Source organism: Manis javanica, chromosome 4 (genome assembly GCF_040802235.1).
Source record: "Manis javanica isolate MJ-LG chromosome 4, MJ_LKY, whole genome shotgun sequence".
Lineage (NCBI taxonomy): Eukaryota > Metazoa > Chordata > Mammalia > Pholidota > Manidae > Manis > Manis javanica.
Window position 1 is genome coordinate 182,027,887 of NC_133159.1, and position 26,899 is coordinate 182,054,785.

The 26,899-nt window shown below is 61.3% G+C and overlaps 1 protein-coding gene across 10 annotated transcripts in view; it reads left to right on the forward strand.

Annotated features, from left to right (window-relative positions):
• Positions 1–909: 909 nt before the first annotated feature.
• BAHCC1 (BAH domain and coiled-coil containing 1) overlaps positions 910–26,899 on the forward strand; it is a 61,011-nt gene continuing 35,021 nt past the window's right edge. For 7 of the 10 annotated variants that reach the window (XR_012130955.1, XR_012130956.1, XM_073236090.1 and 4 more), the window contains exons 1-3: positions 3,239–4,130; positions 4,849–5,232; positions 26,431–26,610. Coding sequence is in view for 8 of the 10 variants with exons in the window: in XM_073236090.1 (XP_073092191.1) it covers positions 3,653–4,130; positions 4,849–5,232; positions 26,431–26,610 (1,042 nt within the window). In the remaining 2 variants the exon portion in view is untranslated. Of the gene's footprint in view, positions 1,102–2,235; positions 2,670–3,238; positions 4,131–4,248; positions 4,652–4,848; positions 5,233–26,430; positions 26,611–26,899 lie in introns of those variants that run through there. The other 3 variants (XM_073236096.1, XM_073236095.1, XM_073236097.1) reach the window with 3 other exon arrangements.

A 26,899-nucleotide genomic window follows, 5' to 3' on the forward strand; every position in this document is an offset into this window, starting at 1 on the left:
AAAGTGGTTTGCATCTGATTATGATGAAGATAATCGTTCAGTGGCTCTTTTTAATTAGGGAGAGAATTTAACGGATGTCCAGGAGACTGGCACTGAGAGATACTGTGCAAGGTTATCGCACCATGCGTATCAAAAAATCTAGTTGCAGATGAAAAAGGGCAATCTCTGTCTTGGCCATAAATGCCAGACTTTCATTTTGATTTGTGCTCTGTTGGAAAAGATGGTCAAGGGAGATTAAAACTGAGCGTGGGCAGATAGATGGCCAGAGACGCAGGTCCCGTCTTCCTGGGGTCTGATTCGCAGTGCAGGGAGAAGAGAGGACCAGGCAGGAGACTCTGAAGCTTGTGCTGCCCATGCCGTGGGCATGAGAGTATTTCCGAGCTCGGTACGTGCAGGTGGAGCCTCGGGAGTGGCAGAAGGATGGGGCAACCTGAGGAGGCCTCTGGGTTTAGAGCTAGGGCCTACCTGCTCGGTTTCAGCCACCTGCCAGACAGATCCGAGGTATATTTTAAAAGCATCTGCTTTAACGGGTACTGCAGTTTCTTCTCCTGGCCTCTGTACACCAGAAGCTAAACGTTAGGCCTGCTGGATTTAAAAAAAAAAAAAACTCCCCCTCCGCGCGGACACGCGCTCCCACTCGCTCTCCCGCCCTGCGCCACCACATTCCCATTCAGCAGCAATGATCTGCGCAGAGGAGCTGCGCAGTCGCCAGGCTTGAATTAGGCGCCACCAGGCTCGGTAGTAGCCCTGCTGCTCCCTGATTGGCAGCTCCCTGGCCCCGCGCCAGCCTATTGGGAGGCCTGTTTACGCCGAATGAGTGGCACGAGCTCCCGGCCGCAGAGGGCCGCGCGGCCAATCAGCGTGCGCACTGCTCCGGGCTGAGTGGCACGAGCTTATTAGTATGCAGGGCCCGTGGCTCGCCGCGCCGGGCTGCAGGTTTGAGAGCCGCTCTGGATGGGCTCGCTAGACTCGTTGTTGTGGAAGCGGTGCATTTACAGTGCAACAGTCAGCACATTGAAAATACCAATAGGAATACAAAACAAAGTCACATTTACTGATTTAATTGTATTGCATTCAATTGTATCCAGGAAACAGCCTCCAGTAAGTAACTGAAATTGCTTTCTTTTTTTTTTTTTTGTATTTTTATTATTATTTTATTTTCTATTTTGGCTTTGGGGATTTACATTTTTTTTTTTAGCCAGAGGAATTCAGGGTTGTGATGTTAAGAAATATGTATCTTCCCTTTAAAAAATTCCGTTATAATGTCGAGCAGGCATTTTTTTTTTAAGATGGACTATTTATAAGCGGTTTTTTTCCTCTGAAAAAAAATATCGATTGATTTAAAATTCCCCCCGTAATGCGTCCCTTGCTTTGCTCTGAGCGCTTGTTGTCTCGATCGACACCCAGCATTAAAAATAAATAATCGCGATCGGGTAGGGATTCTCGGGCTGCGCCCGGCGCTAGCCGCGCGGGCGGCTACGAGCGGTCAGCCGGCGAGGTCCCGGACGCGGCCAACGCGCGCCCGGCTCCGGCCGCACGGGGAAAGAGCCCCAATTGTTTGCCCCCACCCCCACCCCATCCCCATTCCGCCTCCTCCCCTGGGCAGCCCAGCCGGCCCCGCCCGGTGGCTTCGCGGCTCAGGGAACCGGCCGGCTGGTGGTAGCCGAGGCGGCCCAGGCCGCCAACCACAGGGGCTTTTCGGCTGCCGGCTGAGAGCTGGGCTAGGGGTCGGGGCGCAGAGGAGTAATGGGGAGTTCTTGGGTTTTCGCTTTCCAGAGCCTAATTCGTTGCAGAACATTTCAAAAAATTTTCTGGTGTGTGGGAGTGAGAGTGGAGGAGGGGGCCGAGCGAGGCCGGCGCAGCAGGGCTTTTTCACCGCCAGCGTCGGGGCAGCGCGCGGGGCTCAGGCCATGGCCTGCTTGGCGGGGTCTCAGGGCGGTGGGCCCTAGGGAGCGGGGGTCCGGCGCGGGACGGGCCTAAGTCCTCTCTCAGAGGGGGGGGAAGGGGGCGGGCGCAGCCGTTTCGCAGGGAGCGGGTTCTGCGGTGGCGCCCCAGTTGCCCGCGCCCCGGTGTGCGTCTGGCTCCAGCCCAGCCTGCAGGGAGGCCCCACGGCGCCCATGAGCTAGGAGACGGCGCCTGGGCTGGCGGACAAGAAGGGGTCCCCCTCCTCGGCGGGCGGCCGAAGCGAGTGTGGGCTTTTGGGGTGCACAGGTTAAAAACAAAGCAAACCTGAAGGAGCCCCACATCCAGGAGCGCGCGGGTCACGCCACGAGGGACGAGGGCTCCAGGGACCACGTCTCGCCACCCCGGGGAGGAGCCTGGCGTGCTCTTTCGGTTCTTTCCAAAATGCCCTTGTCAGCGATCCTCTGGCTGGCGCGGAGCCTCCTACCCGCCGCCGCTTTTGCTCCGTTTCCTCTTAGACTGGCTGGGCCCGGGGTTGCGCACGGCCCTCTGCTGCGGCGTCCCCCGGCCTGCGGGGAGGAGGGGGCTCCGAGCCCTGGGGCTCGTGGGAGGTGGCGCCTGCTCTCCGGAGCGCTGGGCCCAGGCCGCGGCGGACGTGCGCCCCCGCCAGCTCCCTGCCGGCTCGGCCTTCGCAGGCCCGGGCGGACGAGGAGGTGCTTGGCCTCTTCCCGGGAGCGAAGAACCAAAACCAAAGCCCCTCCGACCCGGTAAGAATCGCAGCGGCAGGGACGGCACGGTCCACCTTTGCCCAAGTAAAAAGTCTAGCGGGCGTGTGAGGAAAGATCAGTCTGGCCCCGCGATCCGCCGCAGGAGGTGGAAGATGAAAACTGCTGGTGGCCGAGCCCGCGTCCCGAGAATCGCGAGCAGCTCGCGCTTTCTCGACAAATTTGAAACTGTCTTGGAAAAAGGAACCCCCACAAAACAAAAGCCTAGTGCACAGGACTCCCGGAGGCCGCAGGGAGCCTCGTACCCTCGCTCGCGCAGCCCCCGGTGCCTTTGAAGCCGCCGGTCCCGACCTCTCTCCCCTTCTTCCCTTTGTCCCGCCCAGTGCCCCCCCGGCTCCCGCCTCACAGCTGCCCGCAGACCCCCAGCCCAGTGCGGGCAGCCCCTCCCTGACCCCCGCGCGGGCAGCCCCTCTCCCAGAGCTTCTCGGCCCCGGGGCCTGAAGCTCTCAGTACTGGCCTGAGCCGCGTTGTTTGTTAGACCGGGGGAGAGAACTGGCGATCCCTAGAGGCGAGGGAGCCCCAAACGTCTTTGTATGAAGTTGAGAGACAAAGAGAACTCTTTGTGTAGGTACCGTTTATTTACAATGCAAAAGCTCTCCGAATAAATATTAAAAAAGCTTATCAGCTGAGCAAATATGTATTCACTTAATACATTATGTTTTCGGTTATAGATTAAATCAAACACAAAATAGTCTGCAAATAAGACGTTGAAGAACCCGTAGCATTAAATATAGCAATTTAAAATGGTATTCGCAAAATGGAAAACATCTTAGTCGGTTTGTTGTCACGGTGGGATGGCTAAATAAAAAAAACTCAGAAGGTTTTGCACCGTCCACAATTTAAATTATTGAGCCTACCCAGCTCCTTTTTGTTGAAGGTGATAGCACACATTAAAACAATACTGATTTGGGAAATGAGAAATATACAAAGTGAAAGGTCCACGCGGGCACACAGTGGTGCGGTTTATGTCGCTTGCTCAGTCGCTCCGCAAGCAGCATCTGAAATTGTCCCCAATTTCGCCTGAGAGTGGGCTCCCCTCGTGGGGTGGGGGTGGAACAGAAGGGACGGGGAGGGACATCTTCAGAGGCCCTGTGGGTAGGTGGACGGGAACGACGGAGGCCGAGTCTGCTGGGACGCGAGCGGCCACCGAGCTTGGCTGCGCCGGCCGCCTCTCCGCGGCCCTAGGGCCGAGTCGGGCGCAGCAGACCCCGCATCCCCCGCCCTCGGCTCGGGGACCCTGGGCAGGCGCTGAAGGGAGCAAGCCGTGGCCGGTTTGGGGAGTTAAGAGAACAAATCCTGACTCTCGGAGCGCCCCAGCCAGAGCACCCAATCCGCGGGGGAAGACCCTGGGCGATTACGATTGGAGGGCGGGGAGATTGTTGCAGCCGCGCCGGGGCACTCCCGGCTCGGCCGGCGGGCCGGCACTGCGGCGTGGTGGCCCAGGTGACACCGGCGACGCGGACGCCCGGGGCTCCCGGGGAGCTGGGTCCTGGCTGTGTGCTGGGGGTGGGGGACCAGCCCGTTGGTGGTGGTGGGGGGCGGGTTCAAATGAAAGGACCAAAAGACGCAGGGGGGGGATGGGAGAGGGGAGAAAAGGAAGGTTATAAAAAAAACTCGGGTTACAATCAATAAAATTACTCGCTTAATTAGCATGGTTATTCGGTTAAGCGGAATGCAGTAAAAGCCGGACTTCGGGATGGGGGGAGGAAAAAGCTAGCGCGGACCCTCGGCCTTTTCCTCCGAGACACCTTCGGGCAGCGGGGGAGGGGAGAGGGTGTGCGTGAGTGTGAGTGTGTGTGTGCGTGCGTGATGGCTTCGCAGATTTGGGTTTTTATCACCCGGCGGAGCCAGCAGCCTCTCGCCTTGGCGCCTTCGCCTCCGGGACCTGCGGGGACGCCAAGGGGAGGCGGCGAGCGGTGCGGCCAGGCCCCCCAGGCTCTGCGGGGCCGAGCGGCGCTGGAACGGTGCGAGTGCGCGCGGGGGCCGGGGAGCCGGGGGGCCGGCACACGCACGTGCAGCGGGGAGGCGCGCCGAGCGCTCCGGGCCGGCCCGCCCGGCTTGGCCGCGCTCGGGCCGGCGGGGGTGTGGGGGCGGGCGGGGCGGGGACCCCCGGGTGAGCCGAGTCTCCAAGTCACCGAGTGTCCTCTGCTTGCCTCCGCAGACGATGGACCCGCACGGCGGCCGCCGGCTCGGCGCGCGGCCGCCCGCCGAGGAGCCCAGTCCGCCGGCGTGCTGACCGGCCCCTCCGCCGCCGCCGGTGACCCCAGACGCCGCCTCCTCCGCGCCGCCCGCGCGCCTCGCTGCCCCCGGGCCCCGGCCACGCTGCTCCCGGGAGGCGGCGGCGGGCCGGGGCCAGGGCCCGGCATGGATGGCCGCGACTTCGCGCCGCCGCCGCATCTGCTGTCGGAGCGCGGGAGCCTGGGCCACCGCAGCGCCGCCGCCACAGCCGCGCGCCTCGCCCCGGCCGGGCCCGCCGCGCAGCCCCCGGCGCACTTCCAGCCCGGAAAGTACTTCCCGTCGCCGCTGCCCATGGCTTCGCACACAGGTCAGTGCCGGCCGTGCGGGCGCGGGAGAGGACCAGCTCGAGGTGGGCACGGCGGGGGCGGACGGGCGACCGCTCTCCCCTCCGGGGCACTTGCGGGGAAGCCTTCGGTTTCGTTTCCCAGCCCCGGCCCCGTACCCGACCCTGGGGCGGCCGGGCGGCAGCGCGTCCTGCGCCCAGAGCCGGATCGCCGCGGTTTAGAGCGGCCTTCCCGGGGGTCCCCCGGGGTCTCGGAGGGGCAGCCCCTGAGCCGGCTAAAATAAAGCCCTTTCCTCCCATGCCGCCCTCTCCCACCCCTCCCTGCATCAGAAGTGAATTCCGCAGAACCCTCATTTCTGCATTCTGCATTCACGTCCTTGAGACATTCCGGGGCTGGGACCACGAGGCACCTTCTGCGGGAACAAAACGGCTGTGGTGACGGGGTGGGGGCGCCGCGGCCTCGCGGATTAGGGCGGTGTGCGTGCGGTGAGCGTTACCAGGGGCCGCTGGTGTAAGACGGGCAAATCCTGTTTCTGTATAAAGCCTTGTAGTGTCGGGGCGAGAATGGGTGCGCAGGGCTGCCCCTGCGATGACAAGTGCCGCTGGTATCCCGCTCCTGCCGGACAAAGCGCGGCGCGCCCAGGGGGAGGGCGGCGGGCGCCGGCGGGGCGCGGGCGCGGCTTTCGGTGCAGGCGAGTGCACCCACCACGGAGACCGCGGCCACCGCTCCCGTCCTCGCGGTGGGAGAGGCCGGTCCTTGACAGAGCGGACCCAGGCCTCCAGGGCAGACCGCCTCTCGGGTTTCTCCGATAGTAATGATGAGCGAGGTCAGAGGAGAAGCAGGCCGCGGGCGGAGGGTTGCGGAGGGGCAGCTACCTCGCCGAGAGACCCTGGAGGTCACTGGCCAGCCCCGACCGAGTTTGCAGGAAGCGCCAGGGTCTGCGCTGGGGATCTGCCGGTCACCCTTGAAGGTTGGCTTGCTATTGTTTACAGTTTGTCCTGAACATCAGAAATGTTGTTTGCCGCTTTTTTTCCCTGTTAATTTGGCAGTAACAGTTATTATTGCTAGCTTGATGAACTGTGAATACTAATAAAATTATATCTGCTTTAATGGGATTACAATTAGCGTGTGGATTAAAACGGATGGCACAGTGAGGCTGGAAGAGAGAATGTCAGAAGGAAGGGCAGTCAAAGAGAAAAACGTAAATTTCCTAAAAAGAAAAAAAACGACGAAACTGCCTAATTACTAATAGGCTTTTAGCATTTACAATCTGAGGAGATTCCGTTAGGCCAGGCTGGCCTCCAGCGCCCCTGGAATTAGCCCGGCACCGCGGTGTTTCCGGCGCCAGACCTGCAGGACTGCTTTTTCGCTCTGCCTGCCCTTCTTTCTTTCCCTTTCTTTTTCTCTCCTCTGGATTTATAACTGGAAAGAGGGAAAGTACTTTGCCTGGGCAATTGGTGATTTAAAAATATCTGTCCCAGCTGTCCCTGCGGTTAAGTGTTTCTCTACCCCTGCACTAGAGATGCTGCCTGCCCAGCTCTGCCTGGGAGGGTGAGGGGGCTGCAGACAGCAGCTCATGGTGGCAGCAGGGACAGTGCCACAGCATCCCTGACCAGTCCCTTCTCCTGGCTGTAGGCTGGTGGTCCCTGCTAAGGGCAGGGAGCCTGAGCCTTCAGGTTGGGGGATGGCGAGGGAGCAGTTCATCACACACCCCCTCCTGTGTTCCATACCCTCTGGCCTGGCAGGTAGCAAGACCACAGAAACAAGGGTATGGAAGAGCCCCAGACGTCAAGGTTTCCCAGTAGTGGATAGGCAAGCTGGAGCTGTTCCATCATAGGGAGGCACAGCCAGGCCGGATTCCCTGAAGGTTCAGGTCACTCTTGCCTCCCCTGTCCCCATTCACCAGCTCACAGCTTGGCTAGGTCCTGGCCTGCTGCCATTTTGCCTTTCTGCAGATACTTCCAGATGCTGGCACCACCAACTCAGGTGGGAATGTGGTCTGTGTGGCCCAAACCATTGTCTTGCTCAGGCCAAGTTTGACCACGTGGTTCTTGAGCATGGGCTATAGAGGGTTTGGAGAAATTGGGTGGACACTGGCCTGGTCCCTTTCCTTCACCCAGACCCTATCAGCCTTTGCCCATATGCAGAGTGCTCTAGAGGGCGCTGGAGGTCCCCAGGGCCCTCACAGGGGGCTGGAGGGCCACGTGTCCTCGGCTCCTGGAGGCCTTTCCACTCCCCTGGGGGACCTGAGAGGCCTATTGTGCTTGGAGATGTTCGGCCCATTTGTGGCAGGAAGGCCAGGCCAAGCAGACGTCCAGCTAGAAGCATCTGTACTGAAAGCCTTTTGAAATTGCTGAAAGCCAGAATATTCATACTGGTTTTTAAAATTTAACTACATCAATATTTTTAAAGGAATTTTGCCCCAGATTGCTTTGCTTTGGTCTGTATCTATATATGATCTGGCTTAGAAAGAAAAAATTGAATTAAGTCAAAAAAGATTTTTTTTTTTTTGCCTCTCATGTGCGGATTTCCAAATGGCCAGTTTGGCGGACTTCCTTCCCATTTCTGCGGATAGCCTCGGTCTGCAGGCCTCGGCTGCAGCAATCCGGCCTGCCGCCCGCTCCCTCCTCTGCGGCCCCACTGAGAGGAAAACTGCTCCGAGCATCTCCCCATTTGCCAGGCTCTGACATGGGAGTAGGTCCAGCCACCAGACGTGGAACCCCTGGCTTACGGGACCGCTCCTCTATGCGCGGCTACCCGGTGCGGGCCAAAGGGCTCCCTCCCCGGAGGCCGCCTGCACGGTCCGTCCTTGTCCACACTCCGCTTTCAAATGTCAGCCTGAGGTTCCCTGATGGGACGTAGGGCTCCAGAGCTTCCATTGTTTTTCTAGAAATGAAAGTGCCGGTAGCTTTACCATCGGCTGTAGGGCTTTATGGTAAAGTGCTGTTCCAGTAACCTTGTCACCAAAAGGTGCAATTAAAATGTTTGGAATCATTATTTTTAGTGCAGTGTTAGATTTTGTCTCTAATACAGATGGTCCGGAGGCAAAGCTGTGAAATCTAGGGGGGGGGGATGGAAAATCAACAACGCATCAACCCAAGATTTTTCTTCAGCACACTGCCTGGAGCGATTGGGGAGCGCGCCTCCCCTGGAGCGCATTTAATAAGGCGGCAGCCCAGCCGGAGAGAGGCCCGTCCCCGCCCCCTCTTCCGGCCGGTCAGCTTCTGCCCTCCGCCCTCTGCGCAGCCCCGCCCTCTGCGCAGCCCCCTCCGCGGGCCAAATCTCAGAGTCACCGGGTCCCCACGGAAGGGAGGTGGAGGTGCCGATTCTGGCCTGGGTTTCAGCAGTGCGGCAGGCTGCGGGTGGGCTCCTCTCGCTGCCTCTTGTCTCCTTCGGGGTGTAAATGGCGTGGCCTGGCAGCTGAGTGTCCTGGGCCCGGGGGTGTTGGCAGCAAACAGAGTGGCAGGTCCCTTCCGGCGGGAGAACAGCAAACTTATTTCCTGTTAACAGTGCTTCTGATCTCCAATCTCAAAAAGAAGAAAAAAAAAACTTGGTAAAGGAAAAAAGATAATTTCCTAGTGTGAAAAGACCCCATCAAAGGTTCCCCTTCCCTGGTCATGTGATATTTTTTTGTAAAGAAAAAAATGCATTTTCGTAAATACCTCATTAGCTCAATGACACCATAGAGTGTTTCTGCAACAGTTACCAGCATTAAGTAGGTGTGAAAAGAGTTACTTTCCAAGGACTCTATGCATTCTGCTCTGGAAGAGACAGAACCAGACATCAAAGCCACCTCCGTGCTGAGGAACCCTGGGAATCCGGTGGCCGGGTGGCCACGTAGACTGGCCAGCAGGCTGCGGTGGCCACCTCGCCTGCCCCACTGAAGCCATTTTTGGAATGTGGGTTTTTTCTCATTGGGGTTTGTGCGGCCTCCATATCTGATCATTCCTGTAAGGATATTCCTATAGGGATATCCAGGTCACATGAGTAGTAAGGCAAATTGGTGAGACAGGCAGGGAGTGGCCTTGTGTGCATTAAGCATCTCCCCTGGAAAATATGCGCATCCCCAAACGCTGCCCGTTATTCTTAGAAATCGCCCTCCTCTGCTGCGAGACTGGGTCAACAGCCCTCACTGACAGGACAGAACGCATAGGAGGCTGTTAGAATAACATGGATGAGGCTAAAAATACCCCTAAGAAACACACATAAAAAAGCCAAATCCAACGACAGAACAAGCTAAAAATATTCCAGGCTTTGGCAAAGAGCACAGAGTTAAATAAATTATACAAGAGCCATTCATGGGAGCAAGTTGACTTTCTCTCTTACGGGAACTTGGTTCAAGCTAATAAAAATAATAATTTACTAGCCACTGAGCTTTGCATGAGTTTAAATTTAATTGGTGGGGCTTCTGGTGTTTGTCACTTCTTGGCGATTAGTGGGCTTGCCCTGGCCTGGAGTGGGGTGGGGAGGGGTGCCGGGGCTGGGGTCCTGGAAGGAGAGGCTGTGTTCCCTGAGGAACAGGGCCCGGGTGCAAGAGCTGGATGCACAGGAGGCTGGAGAAGGAGGCGGCTGTGGTGGGTGGGGGGAAGGGGGGTGTCAAGGAAAGCAGAACAGGGGCAGGCAAGGCGCAGCTATTTTAATTTGATAAATGATCATACACCTTTAAGAGTGTGTTTTAACAATCAAGATACACTCCGGCAAGTTGATAGGATGTTCGCTGTCAACTTACATATGTCATCAGAGCGGGCTGTGAGCATAAATAATGTGCGAGAGCGTGGGGATGTGCTGCAGGCTCTCGCAGAGTTGGACAGGTAGCACCCCCTGTCCTCTGACGGGCACTTCTCTCTCCCAGTGTCTGGGGCAGTAGCCAGAGGACAGGAATGAGGGGCATTTTTGTTGGGGCCTTTCCTCTCTGGGGAGTTCCCAGGTCTCCCTACCAAAATAAGAGGTCCAAGAAAAGCTGCTGCAGGTGTGGTCTGAAGCTGGAATCGTGGTCCCCGGCTGGTGTCTTTTCAGACAGCAGATGTACAGGTTCAGCCATCTCCCTGGAATGTCAAACGCCCACCCTGGGATTAGGGGCAGGGTAACCCCCTTTGCTCTCTTCTCTTTAAAGTAATGCCATGGGAAATCCCACCAGGCCCTTGTAACTCCCCAAGGACTACACTTCCCAGAATGCCCTTGTTCTAGCTCCAGGGTCTCAGCGTGGGACCCGCCCTGTGCTGGGAGTTCCCAAGCACAGGTGGTTCGGCCAGTGCCACTGGGGATGAGTGCTTTCCCAGCTGGTGGGAGGAAGGGAGCCTTGGTGGCCACTCCCAGGGCCCCCTTGTCCTTCCTCCTGGAGAGGCCTCAGCCCGCCTGGCCTCCTCCCTACCATAAATATCTGAACATAGGCCCCAATAGAGCTGCCCTGCCCCTCTACCTCAGGCACCCTGAGTGGCAGCTGTCTTGATTGGCATAATGGAGTCCCAGGGGAGGGTCCCGCCAATCCCCTTGCTCTGGGTCCATTGTGTGGGTGCTCCTTCAGGGGGCCTTCTCAGAGGGGCCCTGGTCACCCGGGGTGGGGCCAGTGTGGAATACAAGAACCCCACCTGGGCGACCTCAGGGCTGGTCTCTGCCTACAGAATCCCATGAGAAAATCCTTCACAGCCTTTTGGGTGGCACCACCCGCTGCAGCCTCACATCCTTAGAGAGCAGGGTCCTTACTAATGCTGTATTGAGCAGTATCCACCCTGGATGACTTCCGGCAGGATCCAAAGAGAAACTGCCCCCCAGGACAGAGGCGCTGCCTATGCCCCTCTGAAAGCCTGGCGTATCACCTGTCCAGGGAAGGTTCTCTAACCAGCACTGCTGGCAGCTTTCCAGAGGGGTGGTTTCCCCAGGGCACCCCTTGGAGAAGCCCCCCAGGAGGTCTCTGGTCAACCTCGCATCACATTTCTTTAGCCAGATGCTGAGTGGGACTTCAGGGCTTCAGGATGCAAAGCACGTGCCCCCATCTGTTTGGCACATAGGTGACTCTGCACAGCTCCCACCCTTGCCTGCTAGAGAATGGCTCCCTGGGGTTCCCTCATCCTCATTAACCCCCTGGGGCCTCCTTTCTCCCACCAAAGACTCAGTATTACAAGCAGATAACAAAATCAAAACCAGCACGCGATACCGAGAAATATCCCGCAGCCCCAGGCCATGCTGAGGAAGGTCGGTGCCTTGGAAGCCCCAGTGCGTGGGGCTGTCTCTCCGCCCGGCTCTGACGCTCTGCCCGCTGACGTTTTTATGGGATAATATACCGTTTAGATCACGTTGGTCTATTTGTCAGTGGGCCGCCCTGTTTGTTGTAATATATAATATTACTGCCTCCGTGGCCCTGTGAGCAGTTGCCTCCGGAGGACAGGGGCCCCGTGGGAACGGGGCGTGGGCTGGGGGTGGGGCACTGGGCCCAGCCTATGAGGCCAGCACTGGGTTTGCAGGGGGTGCGGCCTGGTGTGGGGAGCATCCCACACCCAGGCAGGGAGCTGGCGTCCCGGGGGCTGCTGCAGCTGTGCTGACCCGCTGTGCTCCAGATAGGATCAGCCAGGAAGCATTTGCTTCGTTCTGACCTGGGGTGGGGACAGGAGGAGGATATAAACAGGTGGGCTGGGCGCCCTGCCCCCTCCAGCCCCAGGCCCCCACAACAAAGAGCCCAGTGTCTTTAGATACAAATACCTCTGAGGCTGAGGCTGGGGACGGGAAGGAAAGATGAAGCAGCCCCCCCCACCCCTCAGTGCAGGAACTCTGTTTCCCACTGACATTTCCAGAAATGGGGTGGAGGGGGCAGGAGATGATGGGCCCCTGAGCAGCAGGCTGGGTTCCCCAAGGGTGGCCTGCAGGCATTGTGTTCTTGGAATACCCTGCCAAGAAAGAGGATCCTTAGGGATATTACATAAAACTAAGCGACCTTGCTGCCATCCTCCTGGGAAAGGAAGGTATTGATCCCTTTGCCCATCTCTAGATGCCCATTTCTTCTCTGGGACTGCCACAGGGGTCTCCAGCAGAAGGCACCATGGCCACTCCGTCACAGAGCCAGGCACTCCCCTCCCACCCAAGCAGGGCACAGTGGGCCTGGCGAGGAGGAGGTGGATAGGGGTGGTCAGACGAGGCCCAAAGGGCTGAGCCTGGAGTGGCGGTGCAGCGGTGAGGTGGGGAAGGGGCCACACTGTTGGCCAGTGTCCACCCCACGTCTCACTGCAGCTGACGCAGGCAGGACAGGCATGGGCCCAGCCTGAGTCCCCTTTGTGGGCGGGCCTCCCCACACGGCCCCAAGGGCCAGCCAGCTCATTAGCTGGCCTAGCTTACACTGCCCCCCATGCATGGGCATCCACCACACACAGCTCATCCACACCACCGGACAGGTCTTCACGCTCATAACCGGCCTTCAAGGAATCACATTCCAGCGGCCCCGGGAGAGCCAGCCTGCCCAGTGACTGGAATGTGTCCTGGTCCATCTCCACTTCCCACCACCTGCTCTGTCCCTCAGCTCCTAGCCACCAGCCGGAGTGAGCCAGCAGGTCCCCAGTGACCCTCTGTGGCACACCCTGGGCCTGCGTGCAGGGCTTGGCACCTGCGAACCGCCCTGCCTTTGCACCAGCTCATTCCTGCCCTTTTGTGCCAAGGAACCCGTTTCGGGATTGGCCGGGCCCAGCCCAGCCTTCTGCTTCCCAGAAGCCGTTCCCATGTGGAACAACTCCAGGAGGACCTGGCCTTCCTTTGGGGTCTCCATCCTTTGAGCCCCCACCCACCCCCTTTTCACTCCACTATTCCAGATACTCAGCACCCAGCCCCCTGACCCCACGCTCTGGCCACCTGTGCCCCCCACCCCAGCCCCCAGCTGCCCCAAACACCTCTGCTCCCCTGCCCGTCCTGGGGTCCCCAAGCCAGCTCTCCACCTGGGCAGCTTCTACAGCTGCAGTGCCGGCCCCCCCAGGTTCAGATCCGCAGAGGGTCCTGGCCACATACTTTCAGAGCCTCTGAGTGGCCCGGTTCTGCCCTGCAGCCTGGTGGAGGGCGGCTCCGCTTGCCCCCCAGCGTGCCCTGGATCTGCTGTACCCCCTTCCTGACCAGCAGGCCCCTTCTTGGGCCTCCAGCTTGTCTTCTGTCCCTCCTGCTCTGCGGCCCTGTCCAGCCGCCTGGCCAGTGCTTCCTTCCTTGTAGGATGTCAGGGCGCTGAGTGTGGGATGCCTGTGTCCTCTGTCCCCTTGCACCCCCTGAGCTGGGCCTGGCTGTCGTTGGCCTCCCGTCTGTGTACGTGTGGGCAGCCCTACCTGGTTGCCTCCTGAAGCTGCCCCCAGCATGAAGGACAGGAAAGAAGCAGCAGGTTCTGGGGCTCCAAGTTAGAGAGAGAGAGGTGAGGACACTCCAGCTAAAACCAAGGTGCGCCGCCCCTGCTCCTGACCAGGACTGGGCCCTTCACGCCAGCGGCTCCCTCTGCGTAGGCCCAGCCTGCGTGGCCTCCCTCCATGCCTTTCCGAGCACCTCCTGTCATCTGCAGAGGCCCCCAGGCTGCATGTGCCCCCTTGTAAAAGGTGTCAGAGCTGAACAGACGGGCCGAGTAAGCTGTCTGCTCCCTGCTAGTGCCTCACCCGGTGGCAAGGGGTGGCTGGGTGGCAGGGGTGCAGCCAGGAGGGGCTCACTGAGCAGTCTGGCCCGGTGTCAGCCGTGTGGGTGTGGGCTGGCCTGTGGGTGCAAATGTGTGTTTCTGTGCTGGAGGGAGGGCGCCAGCAGGGACAGAACAAGGCCCAGGAGGGGACTGTCCCTGCGGAGAGACAACACAGCCCCCTCCCCCCCAACCCCCTGCAGTGAAGGAGGGACCTGGCAAGGCCACTTCTACTCTGTCTTGCCTGGCCCCAGCCGGTGGCCTTCTGACCGTCAGTGTGAGGCTCTGTGTGCAGTGGGGCACCTACGATTGGGGGCAGAAGCCAGAAGCTCCATCTGGGTCATAGGACACTGGCAGGGGAGGAGGGTTGCCTGGGGGTGCTCCCCTCAATGGTGGCTGTGTGGGCAGTGGAGGTAGGGGCTTGGGGGCTGGCCAGCAGAAGGAAAACGAGGGAACAGCAGAGAGCAGGGAGCAGGGAGAAGGCAGGGGCTGGGGGCCTCACCCCTCTCCCTCTGTGGCATCTCCATCCAGCCAGGCAGGGCCTGCCGGCAAGCAACAAGCCACATGTGTCACCAGGTCAGGCCCTTCTGCGCCACCTTGCCTTCCTCCGGCCTTGGGCCTTGGTGTTTACTCCCAGTTCTCGGCTTGAGCACCAGTGTGGGAGGGGTACCTGACAGCACCGGCCCTGCCCCAGCTTTCTGGCAGTTGGTGGCCCCTGTGCTGCCCCTTAGAAGCCCACAGGAACTGGCTGGACAAACACACCTGTACACACACACCGCAGGAAGTGCCCAGAGGCCTGGGGCGTATGACTGGCCCCTGGGCCTCTCCAGAGGGGCTGCTTCCCTGGGGACAGGCAGGGAAGCACATGCAGGCATGGTGCCCCGAGCCCCTCTCCTTGCTGTCTGTCTGCAGGTCCTGCAATCTTGAGGCCTTGGTCTGACTATGGGATTAGGAAAGAGGGCCTCAGCTCCCGTCTGGGCACTGGGGTCCAGCCACACCCTGCTGTCCTCTTATCCTCTGCCTGTGTGGGCTTTGGCTTCTGGGGGCCAGAGATGTGTTGCGGGGTGGGGGGACACTGTCTGGGCTTCCCATGGGGTCTGACAGGATTGGGGTAGAGTGGGCGTGGCTGCAGGTCCTGGAGCCCCACCGTGCAGTGCAGGGAGCCCCTGACCCGCTGGGGTGCTAGGGGTCTCTGGAGACTGCAGGGGTGGGACTGTCTGGGTGGGGGAGCTCCAGGGAGCCTCTCCTGGGGTGGCGCTGGTGTAGGTGCACCAAGGGCTGCCTCAGGTCCCTTGGGGCAGATCCCCTGGGGCGGGTTCCTGGGAAGTATGCTTTGTGAGAGGCCCTGTCAGTCTTATTTATCCATGTGAGTGAGACGCCGGTGGGACTGGGGGCAGCTCACAGCCTGGACCTGTGAGTGCATCTCCCCGACACCTGGGGGTAGGCCTGAGAACCCAGACCTCCAACCCAGAACTGCAGTCAGTTCAGAAGGAGGCTTGGTGAGAACGAGTAGGGTGGGGGGAGACCCAGGGAAGAGGTCGGGGTGGGGGACCAGTTACCTGTGGGTGGGTAGGGGTCACCCACCATGCTGGCTGGGTCCGTCCTCTGATGCCCAGATCCTGACCGAGCACAGTGGGCCAGGGGGCCCGGGTCTGCAGCTGCCCTCCCTCCCTGTCTCTCCTTCCCTCTTTCCTCCCTCTGCTGCCCCCCCTGGGGCAGACCTAGAGCCGGGCCAGTCTGTTGACCTTGCCCATAGACATCTGCGGGCAGCTGGCATGTGGGCAGGAGTCCCTGGGCTGCTGGGGGTTGGAGATGAGTGTGTCCTCTATGGGCATTTCAGATCAGGCCCTTCCACACTGCCTCATGCCCCGGGGTGTGCCCTCCGCACCGTCCACAGAGCTTTCGGGGGTCTCTGGGCTCTTGGACACCCCCTTGCCCTGCACACTTCCTGTAGCCTGCACGTCCCACCCAGGCATGCCCCATAGTGCCCTCGTCACCCCTGCCCACCTGTCCAGACCTGCTCTCCCGCTCCCAGCACACCTCTCGTGCCCCTGCACCTGTGTGCTCAGGAGCCCTTTGCCCTCAGGGCGGCACGGTCACAGATGCCTCCTTCCTGTCCCTCCCCGTAGGGCCCTGGCAGCTGGCAGCTGGTGGATTCAGGACCCAGGCATGGAGGTGGACACAGTGAGGACAGGACTGGGGCTCCCACCTGCCTCCTGGCCTCAGTGGCACCTTGCAGGAAGGTGACGGCCGACCCCTTTGTCCCTGGCCATGGGCACAACTCTCCCTGACCTGGGAAGGATGAAGGGGGAGGAGCTGGACTCCACGGCTCGCCTAGGACGTGCTGGGTCTGCCCGACAGGGCAGGTTCCCCGTCCAGTCGGCCTGCCACGTGCCCTGGCCACCTAGCCGGCATGGGCAGTTTGCCGGAAGCCAGTCCCCTTTTTGAAACTTTTTGCATCCCCATGGGTTTCCTAAAAATAATCTTTTAATTTATTTTAAATTAACATTAAAATTAAATCTAAATTAAATTAAATTGTATCTTTGGGCTCTTAAAAAGCCCTTAATGTGTACAAATGCAGATAAAACTGAGAAAAGTTGGGATGTGCAAGGCCTCTCCCACCCTCCATAACTTATTGCAGACCTGATGATAAATACCTGGTAGAAATCTAAAATTATGGAGTCCAAGGGTCCTTGGGTGGGAGATGGGTACGCCATCCTTAGGGTGCAAAGAAGAAGGGAGGGACAGGATGCAGACCCCCTCCAGGGACCTCCACAGCCGCTTGTCTGTGCAGTGGTGCCGGACTGAAGTGACTCTGGGTCTGCCTTGAAGGGGAAGCTGGCTCCAGGGTGTGGAGGAGGGGACACGTCTGTGTGTTGGGGGGTGGTCAAGAGGCTGTCTTTCAGCTGGGGTGGGGTGGGGGGCCTCACACACAAGCGGATTTCTGACTTCTGCAGAGGCGTATCTGACCCTGAGTTGCTCACTCCCCTCCTGGCCCTCCCTGTGCTGTCCTGAAGGTGTCTTCTCTGCTCTGGGTTCCCCCATAAATGCTGCAAACCCCATCATCTACCAGGTTCCATCGCCTCTCTACGTATTAGTCAGCTACTGCTGTGTAATAGACCAACCCGAACTTGGTCGCTTAAAGCAGCAAACACCGGTCACCGCTGGACCAGGTAGCCAGAGGGTCACCGTGCGCCCTGCAGCCCCTAGGTCCCCCAAGGCTGTATGAGGGGCACCCTTCAGGGGACTCCTCCCTCCTGGGTGCCCCCAGGAGTGTCCGGGGGGAAGGGGGGTATCTGTGCTGCCCGGTGGGACTGCCCTTGGCATGCTCCTCCCGCCACGGGCTGGTGGGCAGCCCTGGTGGCAGGTCTTCTGCTTCTCTTCCTGGAGAGTCAGGGGCCGAGGGAGGACAGCAATGGGGTTTGGAGGGGTGACCCATCAGAAGCCCCCAAGTTCTCTGCTGGGAGAGGCAGGGTCCTGGAGCTCTTGGCATCCTGTCTGCTGGGAATGAATTGTAAGCTTTTGATCTGGGTGGTGAGCAGGCCAAAATCCATTCTCCCCCAGGGACCCCTTGGGAATTAGGTCTCACCTGGGCGTCTCTTGGACAAGTCACACCCACTGGCTTGGCAGGCCACGTCCAGGCCATGCAGGCAGGGGCACAGGCTTGGCAGGCAGCCCGGACCACCCCCACCCCCTGTGGCAAAGCAGTCCAGCTGAGAAGTAAACACTTTGTGCTCATTAGACCCCTGCATTTTCTTCATCTCTCCGCCCTGCCTGTCATGTCTCACGTCCCAAACGGCGTTTGCCAGCCTTTTACAAGTGCATCATGATTTGTTTTCTCTCCCATGTCCCAAGCTCTTCTGTGCTGTCACATTTGCCCGGGGCTTCTTTCTGGCTCTCTGCCCTTCTCACTGGTCTCCCCCACTTAGAGGGCTCCCCTTCTGGAGGCAAACCCTTGGGGCTGGGAAGCCAGTCCTGAGCCAGCTCCTTGCCAGGGCAGGAGGCTGGACCAGCTTCCAGCGGGGAGTTGGCATCAGGCAGCCCCAGGTGTCCTGCTGTCCCCGCAGCTGCCCGGCCCTGCCCGTGCCCTCGCACTCTGGAGCACCCCAAGTCCGCCCACCTTTCTTTCCTGCATCTCTTTTTCCTCCCACCCCAATTCATCCATGAGACTGAGTTCCTAGACCCTGGGCCGCACACCTGACACCAGGCTGCACGTGGTAGGGGATGGATGTGTACGCAGCCCCGTGGACGCACAGCCGGGTGCTGAGTAGAGGGTCCCGAGGCAGTGGGGAGCTCTGAGAAGGGGACCTGCACTGTGAAGGGGGTCAGGCTGGTTGTGAACTGTGCCTTGAAACATAGAGTCAGGAAGGGCTGTGTGGCCCCGAAAAGGGCAGCGCTGGAGTGTGAGTCCCAGTGTGACTGGATCGGACCATACCCGAGGCAGTTGGCTGGGAAATGAGGACAGAAAGTTGGCACCAGCAGCAGACACCCACGAAGCTTCTCAAGAAAGGCAGTGCTGCTGTGGGGTCTCGGCCGCCCCTGCAAGCCCCACTCCAGGGTGTGCAGGTCCTCAGGCACCAGGGAGCAGGAGCTGGCCTGAGTCCTCATGGTGGCCAGGCGGAGCTCTCCAAGCCCAATAAAGCAACCGGCCCCGTGACGGGAAGTGGTGACCACGGTGTGCTTAGCTGTCCCTGCCCCCTGGCCCACCCGGCACAGCCCTGCCAGAGCCCAGTAACACACAGTGGTGTCTCTCCTACCTGGCTGAGGCTGCAGGGGGTCTGGGTCTGCCTGTGGCCCTGCTAGGTGGCACTGGGACTGGTCTTCAGATCCCCCCCATACCCACCAAGGCCTTGTGGCTGGACTGGGCAGGACATGGGGGTGTCAGCTGGGGGTCAGGCCTGTGACACCTTCCTCACCCTGGGCAGCTGCGGTGTGTCTGACAGCCCCTGAGCAGGGCGAGCACCCTGTGTTCACTGATGGTGCAGAGGCACTTGTGAGCCCAGTCGGGGACGAGGCCAGACTTAGTGATGCTTTCGTCCCACTCTGAGCACCCAGAGAAAGGCCTCCAGCCAGCAGGGCTGGGGTGGGTGGGGAGGGGACTGCTATACAGGTGGTTTCTGCTGTAGGGCCGGAGCCTGGGGGCACCCAGTGGTGGTGGCCGCCACGTGGTGGGGTGGCGTGAGGGGCTCGCTGAACTTCGTGCGTGGGCTGGCTCTGACCGCCCCGGAGCATGCACAGGGTGGTGGAGGGCCCGCCCCCCCGCATACCCCCCCAGCCCTCAGTTTCTCCTTCTGTGCTGACCCTGGAGTTTCCGCCCAGAGCAGCCAAGGGTGTCACCCTTGTGGGGCTGGCAGGAGAAGGAAGGTCACATTTGCTGGACACCAGTCTAGTGCCAGGCTGTGAGGATGCTGTCACCGGGCCCCCTGGCAGATGGGGAAGGACTGGCCAGTGGGGCAGACTCACTGCCCTCAGGCCTTCGCATGAACCCAGGGTCCATTCTGTGTGGGTGTGACCAGACCAGGCTGATCCCTGTAGGCAGGCCTACACCCATGTCCAAGCCGGCCTCTTCCTCCCCCTGCCCACAGCTGAGATGGGCATGCCCAGGGTCAGCTCGAGGGGCTGGGGGCCTGGGTCCAGGGGACAGGGTGCAAGAGGGCGGGGTGGGCACCTCCAGTCCTGCTCAGATGGGCTCTCCCTCTGAGGGGACCAGCGTGGCTGGCGCGTGGGTGTGTGCGTGCCTGTGCGAGCCTGAGTCTGGCCTGGGGTCCGTGTCCATGCTGCTGGCTTCTTTCAGGATCGTGGGGGGGAAGATGTGCCTTCCAGATGGGGGCGCTTCAGCGGGCTGTTGCTGGCTGGCCCCTGCCCGCTAGCCAGTTCACAGGAGTGTCCTGGAGGAGGAGGTGCTGGCTGCCCACCAGGGGGAGAGTGAGAGACGACCAAGGAGGTGTGAGGAGCAGGAGAGGTGGGGCGGCTCTGCTCTGCTCGGCCCCACCCGGCCCCGGCGCTCTGAGTCACTCTGAGCCCAGGGTCCCAGGGCCACCTCAGTGGGGAGCCTTGCCCCCCCAGCCAAAGGGCTAAATTTACCCCTTTAATAAGAACCAGACTTATCTCCAATTTTCCTTTTCTTTTATTAGTTCTGGGCTGTTGGTGGTTCAGCCCATTCCCTGTCATCTTGCCTCCACATTTGTGGGCTGGGTGGCTCAGCAACCACAGAATTTTCCTATTATGGCCTGAGATGCTGCCTTTGGGCCATTCAGGGCTTCCGGGGGTTCCTCCTGGGCCGGCTGAGAGGGGCTTCTCACGTGACATGCTCATGTTTCTGCACGTACACCTCCCAAGCCCGAGCCTCCCATCCCCTCTGTCCTCCCCACACACACCCCGTGCCCCTCTCAGCCTCATCTTCTTGCCCAGCCACCTTCCCAGAGCTGTGGGTGGCAGCGGGGCTGCTGGGGGGGTGCCCTCAGAGTCCCCCAGGGCAGGCTCTGTGTCCAGTGAGGCCTGTGAGGGGTGCTGGAGAGGCCAGCATTTAGGGGAAGCCCCAGACCTGGACGATTCAGGGGCCCCAGAGAGCCTGCCTGGCAGGGGGTCCCAGATCAGAGAGGGCTTTGTGCCAGGCTGTGCTGCTTCCTACCCCCAAGGAGTCTGGCTGCCTGTAGAGAGACAGGCCTGGCTGCATGGCCAGCCCGCTGCCCCCAGAGCCCACCCAGCCGCAGGGGCCTCTTTCGGGGCCAGGTGGCTGGGGCTGAGTAGCTGGGCTGGGGAGGCAGCCGCTCCCATCAGCAGGAGCTCGGAGGTCAGGGGCCTTGGGGCTGCAGTTTGGTGCAGACCTCTTAGGGGTTCCCCTTCCACCACAAGTAAGGCTGGATATGCCCCTAGGCCCCAGGGGAGAAGGAGGTGGGTGGGACCCAGAGCAGACAGCCAGGTACCCTCCCATGCCACCAGCAGGGTCAGACAGGACCACCGGCTGGGAGCCTTCTCCAGGGTCTAGGCCAGGGAAGGGACCAGTTTGGAGATCTGACCCAGGAAAGCAACATCTTTGAGGGCCCACCCAACTTGTGGGAGAACCGAGCCAGCCTCCTTGTGCATGCCCAGAGCCCATGTGCACACCCACATCCAGGTGCAAGCTTGAGCCCATGTCCCAGACGTGCATGTACATCTATAGCCTGTATGCACACCCATAGCCATGCCTGCATGTGCAGACATTCCACAAATGCCCACACAGTCCCTCTGCGTGCATGCACACACACACCCCATCTCATGCCTGGCCACTGGTGGGTTCCAGCCCAGGGGGGACCTTCCCTAGTGGTTCCTGGAATTGAGCCTGCAAACCTATGCACATGCAGCCAGAGTGGGTCTGTGAGCAGTAACGCTGCACAGCCCCTGCTGCAGCTCTCTGGGTTTGGAGGTGGTGGCGGAGCAGCCCTTCCCACCAGGGCCTGGTCTCCTCATCCCTGTCCCCTTACCCCCAATCCCTTCCCTGCGCTGTCAGACAGACGGACACCCACCTGCCTCCCAGCAGGCTGGACCAAGGCCTCTCTACCTGAGCCTGCTCAGGACATCCTGTGTGGACATTCTTCCTCCCTCCCGCCTCCCTCCCCTCCTGAGATGAGAGGAATGTGGGCCAGGTCCATGCGGTGGGCTGTTGATCCTTCCTGCCGCCTCCTTCTCTCCTCTCAGCTCCCTGTGGGGCCTGGCTTGGTGGGGGAGGGTGCTGTGGCCTCCCAGGCTCCAGTATCTCAGCCACCACTGGTGTCCTGGGGCAAACCCAAGTATGTCCCTAGGGGGTGCTGGGTGTCCCAGGCACCCAGGTGGGCTCTGCAAGGGCCCGGGGGAGGTACAGTGCTAGGGGAAGGGACCCTGAGCAGGTGTGAGTGGCAGGGTGGGAGCCAGCCGAGGGTACAGCCACCAGAGGCAGAGCCCGGGAGTGCTGCGGAGCAGCCCGGAGGCTGGGCCCCTGAACATGCAGGAGCCCAAGAGCCTGGGGTGGGGTGGGCTCAGGAGCTGCTGCCAGCCAGCCCGGTGAGGTCTTTTTCTACAACCCACTTTGCAGTTTCCAGAAAAGGAGTGTCTGTCTGGGTGCTCACTTGGGTCAGAACCAATGTGTGTTCTACTGCAGCTCTGGGCTCCTGCCCACTCTGCCCAGCCCTGCCAGCCCCACCCATCCGTCCCTCCTTCCCTGTGCTCCCTCTGTCCCTAGCTTGGATCCACACCCAGGGCAGCCTGGCAGGGAGGGACAGTGGAGTGGACGGCCTTGGTGGGCACCTGCAGCCAGGTCCCCAGCCCCAGCCTCTAGTGTGCTGGCCCCTCGAGCTCTGGGTGTGCAATGGGCGCTCTACCAGCCTTGCTGCCCATCAGATCTGTGGGGCTGGCCTGGCAAGCGGTTGGCAGGGGAAGGCCCTGTTTTCCTTGGCTTGGCCAAGTAGGGCCCCCTTTGCCACAGACAGTGCAGCTTGCTGCCACCTGCTTGGTGTCAGTCACTCTGTATAGTGGCCCTGGGGGCAAAGGCTGGGCTCCATGGTCACCTGAAAATCTCAGGAAGTTAGGGTGCTGCAGCTGGTCTCCTGTACGAGGGGCAGCTAAGAGGTAGGCAGCGCTGCAGCCAGTGTTCAGCACAGCCTGTCTCCCCACCCAGGTGCTTTCAGCCCTCACATCACACAGGCCACCAGGGGAGTGGGCTGTGCCCAAGGAGCTGGGCTGCCAGGGGGTGTCAGTCGGCCCTCCCAGGCATGCTGGCTTCCAGAGCAGTTTTCTCAGCCAGCCCAGCACCCAGGCCAGGCCCCTGCGGGATGTGCTGGGTGGAGCTGAGGCGGCGCTGGAGTCCTGTGTGGGACTGCAGGCGCTGGCTGGGTCTGGCCAGGCTGGAGGCCAATGGGCAGGACAGAATGGCCTTCCTCTGTGGCCCTGCTGACACTGTGCACGGCATTCAATCCCCTTCCCAAGGTAATTGTAAACACGGGCTGTACCCCTTGGACAAGAGCCAATGGAGAACCCAGGTGTGGCCACCTTAACCATGCACGCTGGGGGAGACGGGCTTTGTTCAGACCTCCGCCTGGGCACTTAGGACCATGGGGCCCAGACTTACATCCTGTCCCTGTGTCAGCCCTGTGGCCGGCTCACACCTGGGACTGCGGTGATGGGGATTGCTGAGAGCCTGTGAGGAGGTGCAGGGGCCGATACTGGTGGTGCCGGGATGGGGGCTCCCAGCCTGGGAGGGCCGGGCCCAGAGCTAGGGGCGCCCACTGTCCCCGCCCAGGCTGGTAACCGCAGCACCCCGTGGGCAGGGACCTTGCCAAGAGGGAAAGAGCCTCCAGCCAGTTCCCGGCCAGACTTGGCCGTGCAGCTGGGGGCCCGGCCAGGGCCCAGGCCGCCTCTGCTCGGGCTCGGTCTGGGGCTGGCTCTTGGTTGGCGGGTGGGGCTGGGGGGGCGTGGCACGATGCCAGTGCCAAACTCCTCAGAGGTGGAGGTGACAACGGAGTGAGGACACTCTGTCCCCAGTCGGGAGCCGGCGGTGGGGGGCACTCTGGGGCCAGTAGCCCCCCGCCAACCCATCCCAAAGTGTCTACCTGGCTGGGCCTGCAGGACCTTTGGTTGGTGCCTCCAAACTTCTAGTCCAGGATGGTTGGGAAGAGTTTGACCCCTTCCAAGCAAGGATCATGGAGCCCCACTGAGCAGGACCCAGGCTGGGGGCCCTGTCGGCATTGGCTGTGCACCTGCCCAGCGCCCATGGCCTCAGGGCCCACCTGCTGGCCAGGGAGCGTGAGAGCCAGGGTGGTACGAGGCAGAGGCCCCTGGGTACCTGCATGGGCTCACGTGGTGGCCCAGGGGGAGGATGACCTCTGCTTCCTTCCTCTGCCCTGTTTCGGGAGCATTTATGATGGCCATGTAAGGACGTTGTATTTGCATGAGGAGGTGCTTTTCTTTACAACTTGAATGGTGAAAGCAGGAAGGCACAGAGAAGACCCCCAACACAGATGGGCTGCTGGCCTGAGATGGGACCCTGGGGCCCGCCTGCCGCCTGCCAGGGGCCCATCAGTGCCCACAGGGCTGGAGGTCAGGTCAGGTGGGCAGGAGTGCCTTGAAGGCTTGGAGCAAAGCTGGGCCAGGGGAGCCTTGGCCTGAGGCCCAAGGGATAGGGGCCTGACTGGATGCATCCCGTGGCCCTCATTTCCCACACTCTGAGGCAGGGGTCCCCTCCTTGTGGACTCAGAATAACCAGTTGTGAGGCAGTACCCCAGGAGGCCCCCAAGTCAAAAGACAGGCCTGCATGGGGTGATGTAGGCCCAGCTCGGGGTCTCCGGCCAGGGCAGGAAACACAACCGGTCACTGGTGTGTCCATGTGCAGCGGTAGCAGGGACCAGCTGAGCTGCGGTGCCTCCCCCAGGCCCCGTGCAGCAGGAGCCCCTTCTGAGATGGGGTCGGAACAAGGTACCCATGGACATGGTCCTCGCCCGAGGCCAGGCTGTCTCCTGGGGGGAGTGCTGTCTCCCCCCAGTTCCAGCGCAGGGGTCTGGTTGGGTGAGACACCTGCTAGGCTTCAGGCCTTCCACAGGCTCGTGGCCTTGGGGGCATGCATAGTGGGTCTTCAGCGGTGGCTGGCTGCCCCTGCAGGGGCATGGGGACCCAGGGAGGGGGCTGCCTCTGCCCTTTCCCGGGATCTGCCCATCAGGCCCCTGCCTAGAGCTGCCTTCCCTCCCACCCTGGGCAGGCCCGCCCCGCCTCCCGCCCCCTAGGCTGTGGGAGCGCCCCAGGTGCGGGGTTCTCAGGCTGAGCCCCTGAGGAAATCCTTTCTCCAGACCCAGCTCTTGGCCTGGGCTGCTTCCCACCGTCCCGGGAGGAGCAGGCGGGGGAGGGACCTCCCTGGGAGGGGGCGGGGGCGGGCCTGGGCGAGGCAGGAAGAGGCCTCCGGTCATCCCACAGGCATGGCCGCCTGGAGTCCCTGGGGTCTCGCAAGGGCCTCCCACCCTCCGCCAGCTGCCCCGGGAGGCCAGCACTTCCCTTCCCGCCCAGAGACTCCTCCCCTGGCTGGATGTGCCTGTGGTCTGGCCATGGCCCATGGCCGTCCCAGCCCTGAGGTCTGGGAAGTCCCTGGCTCCTGGGCATCTTTGCCCCCTGCCCCTGGGTCCTCTTAGGATCTCTCTGCAGCCTGACACCCACCACAGAAGTCAGCGCACACCTGTCACACCCTGGGCCCCAGCCGGCTCTCCTCTCTCAGACCCTTCCTCTGGGCCCGTGTCCAGGAGAGGCCCCTCTCATCCAGATGTCCCATTCATGCACAGGAGCAAAGGGGCGGGGAGCTGCCAGGGTCCTGGCCGGGGCACCCCCTCCCACTCCCCCGCAGCCCCAGGCCTTGCTGCCTCTCTGCTGAGTCACCCCTTGTCTGGGAAGCTCCCAGGGCCAAGCCAGGCTGGATGAGGCATCAAAAATTCACAAATTCCCCCTGCCCCCTGGTCAGGGAAACAGCTGCCCTGACTCACCTGGGGCCGTGCCTGCAGCCTCTGGGGGCCCCCAGAGCCCCTGCAATCCCTGCCAGGCCCCTACGCTCAGCCCAATGGACAGCAAGCCTGCATCCCTTGGGATAGACCTAAGCCAGGCTCACTGCCCATAGAACAGAGGTGCCAGGGCACCCTGCCAGGTGGGAGCCAGGTAGCACAGCCCAGACTGCCCACCAGGCATGGGGGCTGCTCTGCCCTGAGCTTCTGTGCACCTGTGTCCTTCCTGTGCAAGCCACCCATCGCCATGGAGACCCAGGGAGGCTTGTTTGGCCTTGGCCTTGAGCAGAGAGGGGACAGAGTGGCTGAAGGTGCAGGGGGACTGGTGGACAGGGTGTGGAGGCCAGCTGCTGGGAAATGCCGGTGTCCTGGGGGTAAGTGGCTGGCTGCGTCTCCATGCCAGCCCAGCGCGGGCTCGGACCCGAGAACCCCCAGGGGGTCGGAAATGCCACACCCTTCCACCCTGGGCTCCTCCCAGCCCTCTCTCTGCCTTTGCCTCAGTTTCCCTTCCTGCTCATCTGGGATGGACACCCCAGTCTGACAAGGCTATTTTAGTTAGATCTGGGGAAAAAGTGGAATATCCGTTTGGGGAGACGCCATCCCCACAGTGCCACCTAGGAGGTGGGCTGAGACTGCTGGTCCCGCAGGGCTGGGGCAGGGCCTCTGGTGAGGCTCTGCTGACCTGAGCCTTTCGGGGAGGTGTGGGTACAGCTAGGAGGCCTTGTTGCTGCCCACCACCTCGGCCTGGGAGTGCCAGGGGCTCTTCTCCAGGGAGCAGGCCTGCCTGCAGGGCGGTTTCTTCCTCACAGGCCCTGTGTGTGTTGGCACAGCACCTGGCACCTGGTTGGTGGGGGGTGGGGGTCAGGTGGTGGTGGGTGACATGGTAGCTTCAGAAGTGCCATTCTTGTGGGTTTTGCAGTAATAGGCATCAGGGCCTCTGGGCCCCAACTGTGAAGATCAGGGGTCCAAGTGGGCAGCTTCTCCCAGCGCTGGCTTCTCCGATATTTGCCAACAAAAGCCCCTGAAACTTGGGGCCCGAGGGTCCGCTGGCAAAGGGCTCCGTGGCAGGACCTCCGGCCCAGACTTACTCTCGCCCCCTGTGCCCACAGCCAGCAGCCGTCTGATGGGGAATGCTCCGGCCCCCTCCTTCATGGGTGGCTTCCTCACTGGCAGCCTGGGCTCGGCAGCCTCTGCGCACCCTGGTGGCACCGCACCCTCCTCCTCGGAGCAGGCCTACCGTGGCTCCCACCCTGCCGCCTCTCAGATCTGGTTCTCCCCCCCCCACGAAGGTAAGTCAGGCCGGGCTCCCAGCAGAGCGCTGCAGCCGCGGTGACTGACCAGGTGCCCGGGCATGGCAAGGCAAAGGGCCCCCTCGGTGGGCACAAGCTGGCTGGCAGGCCCTGCCAAGTGCTCTTGGGAGGGGCTGCCTCCCTACCAAGGAGGACCTCACGGCGGAGGTGGTAATTGGTTGGAAATGGGGGGCAGGTCCCTCCAGGCAGTGGTCCTGGCCAGATGTGCACCACAGATGGGCAGAGAAGGAGAGAGGGGGTGGAGCTGGGAGGGCTCCAGGGAGCGAGG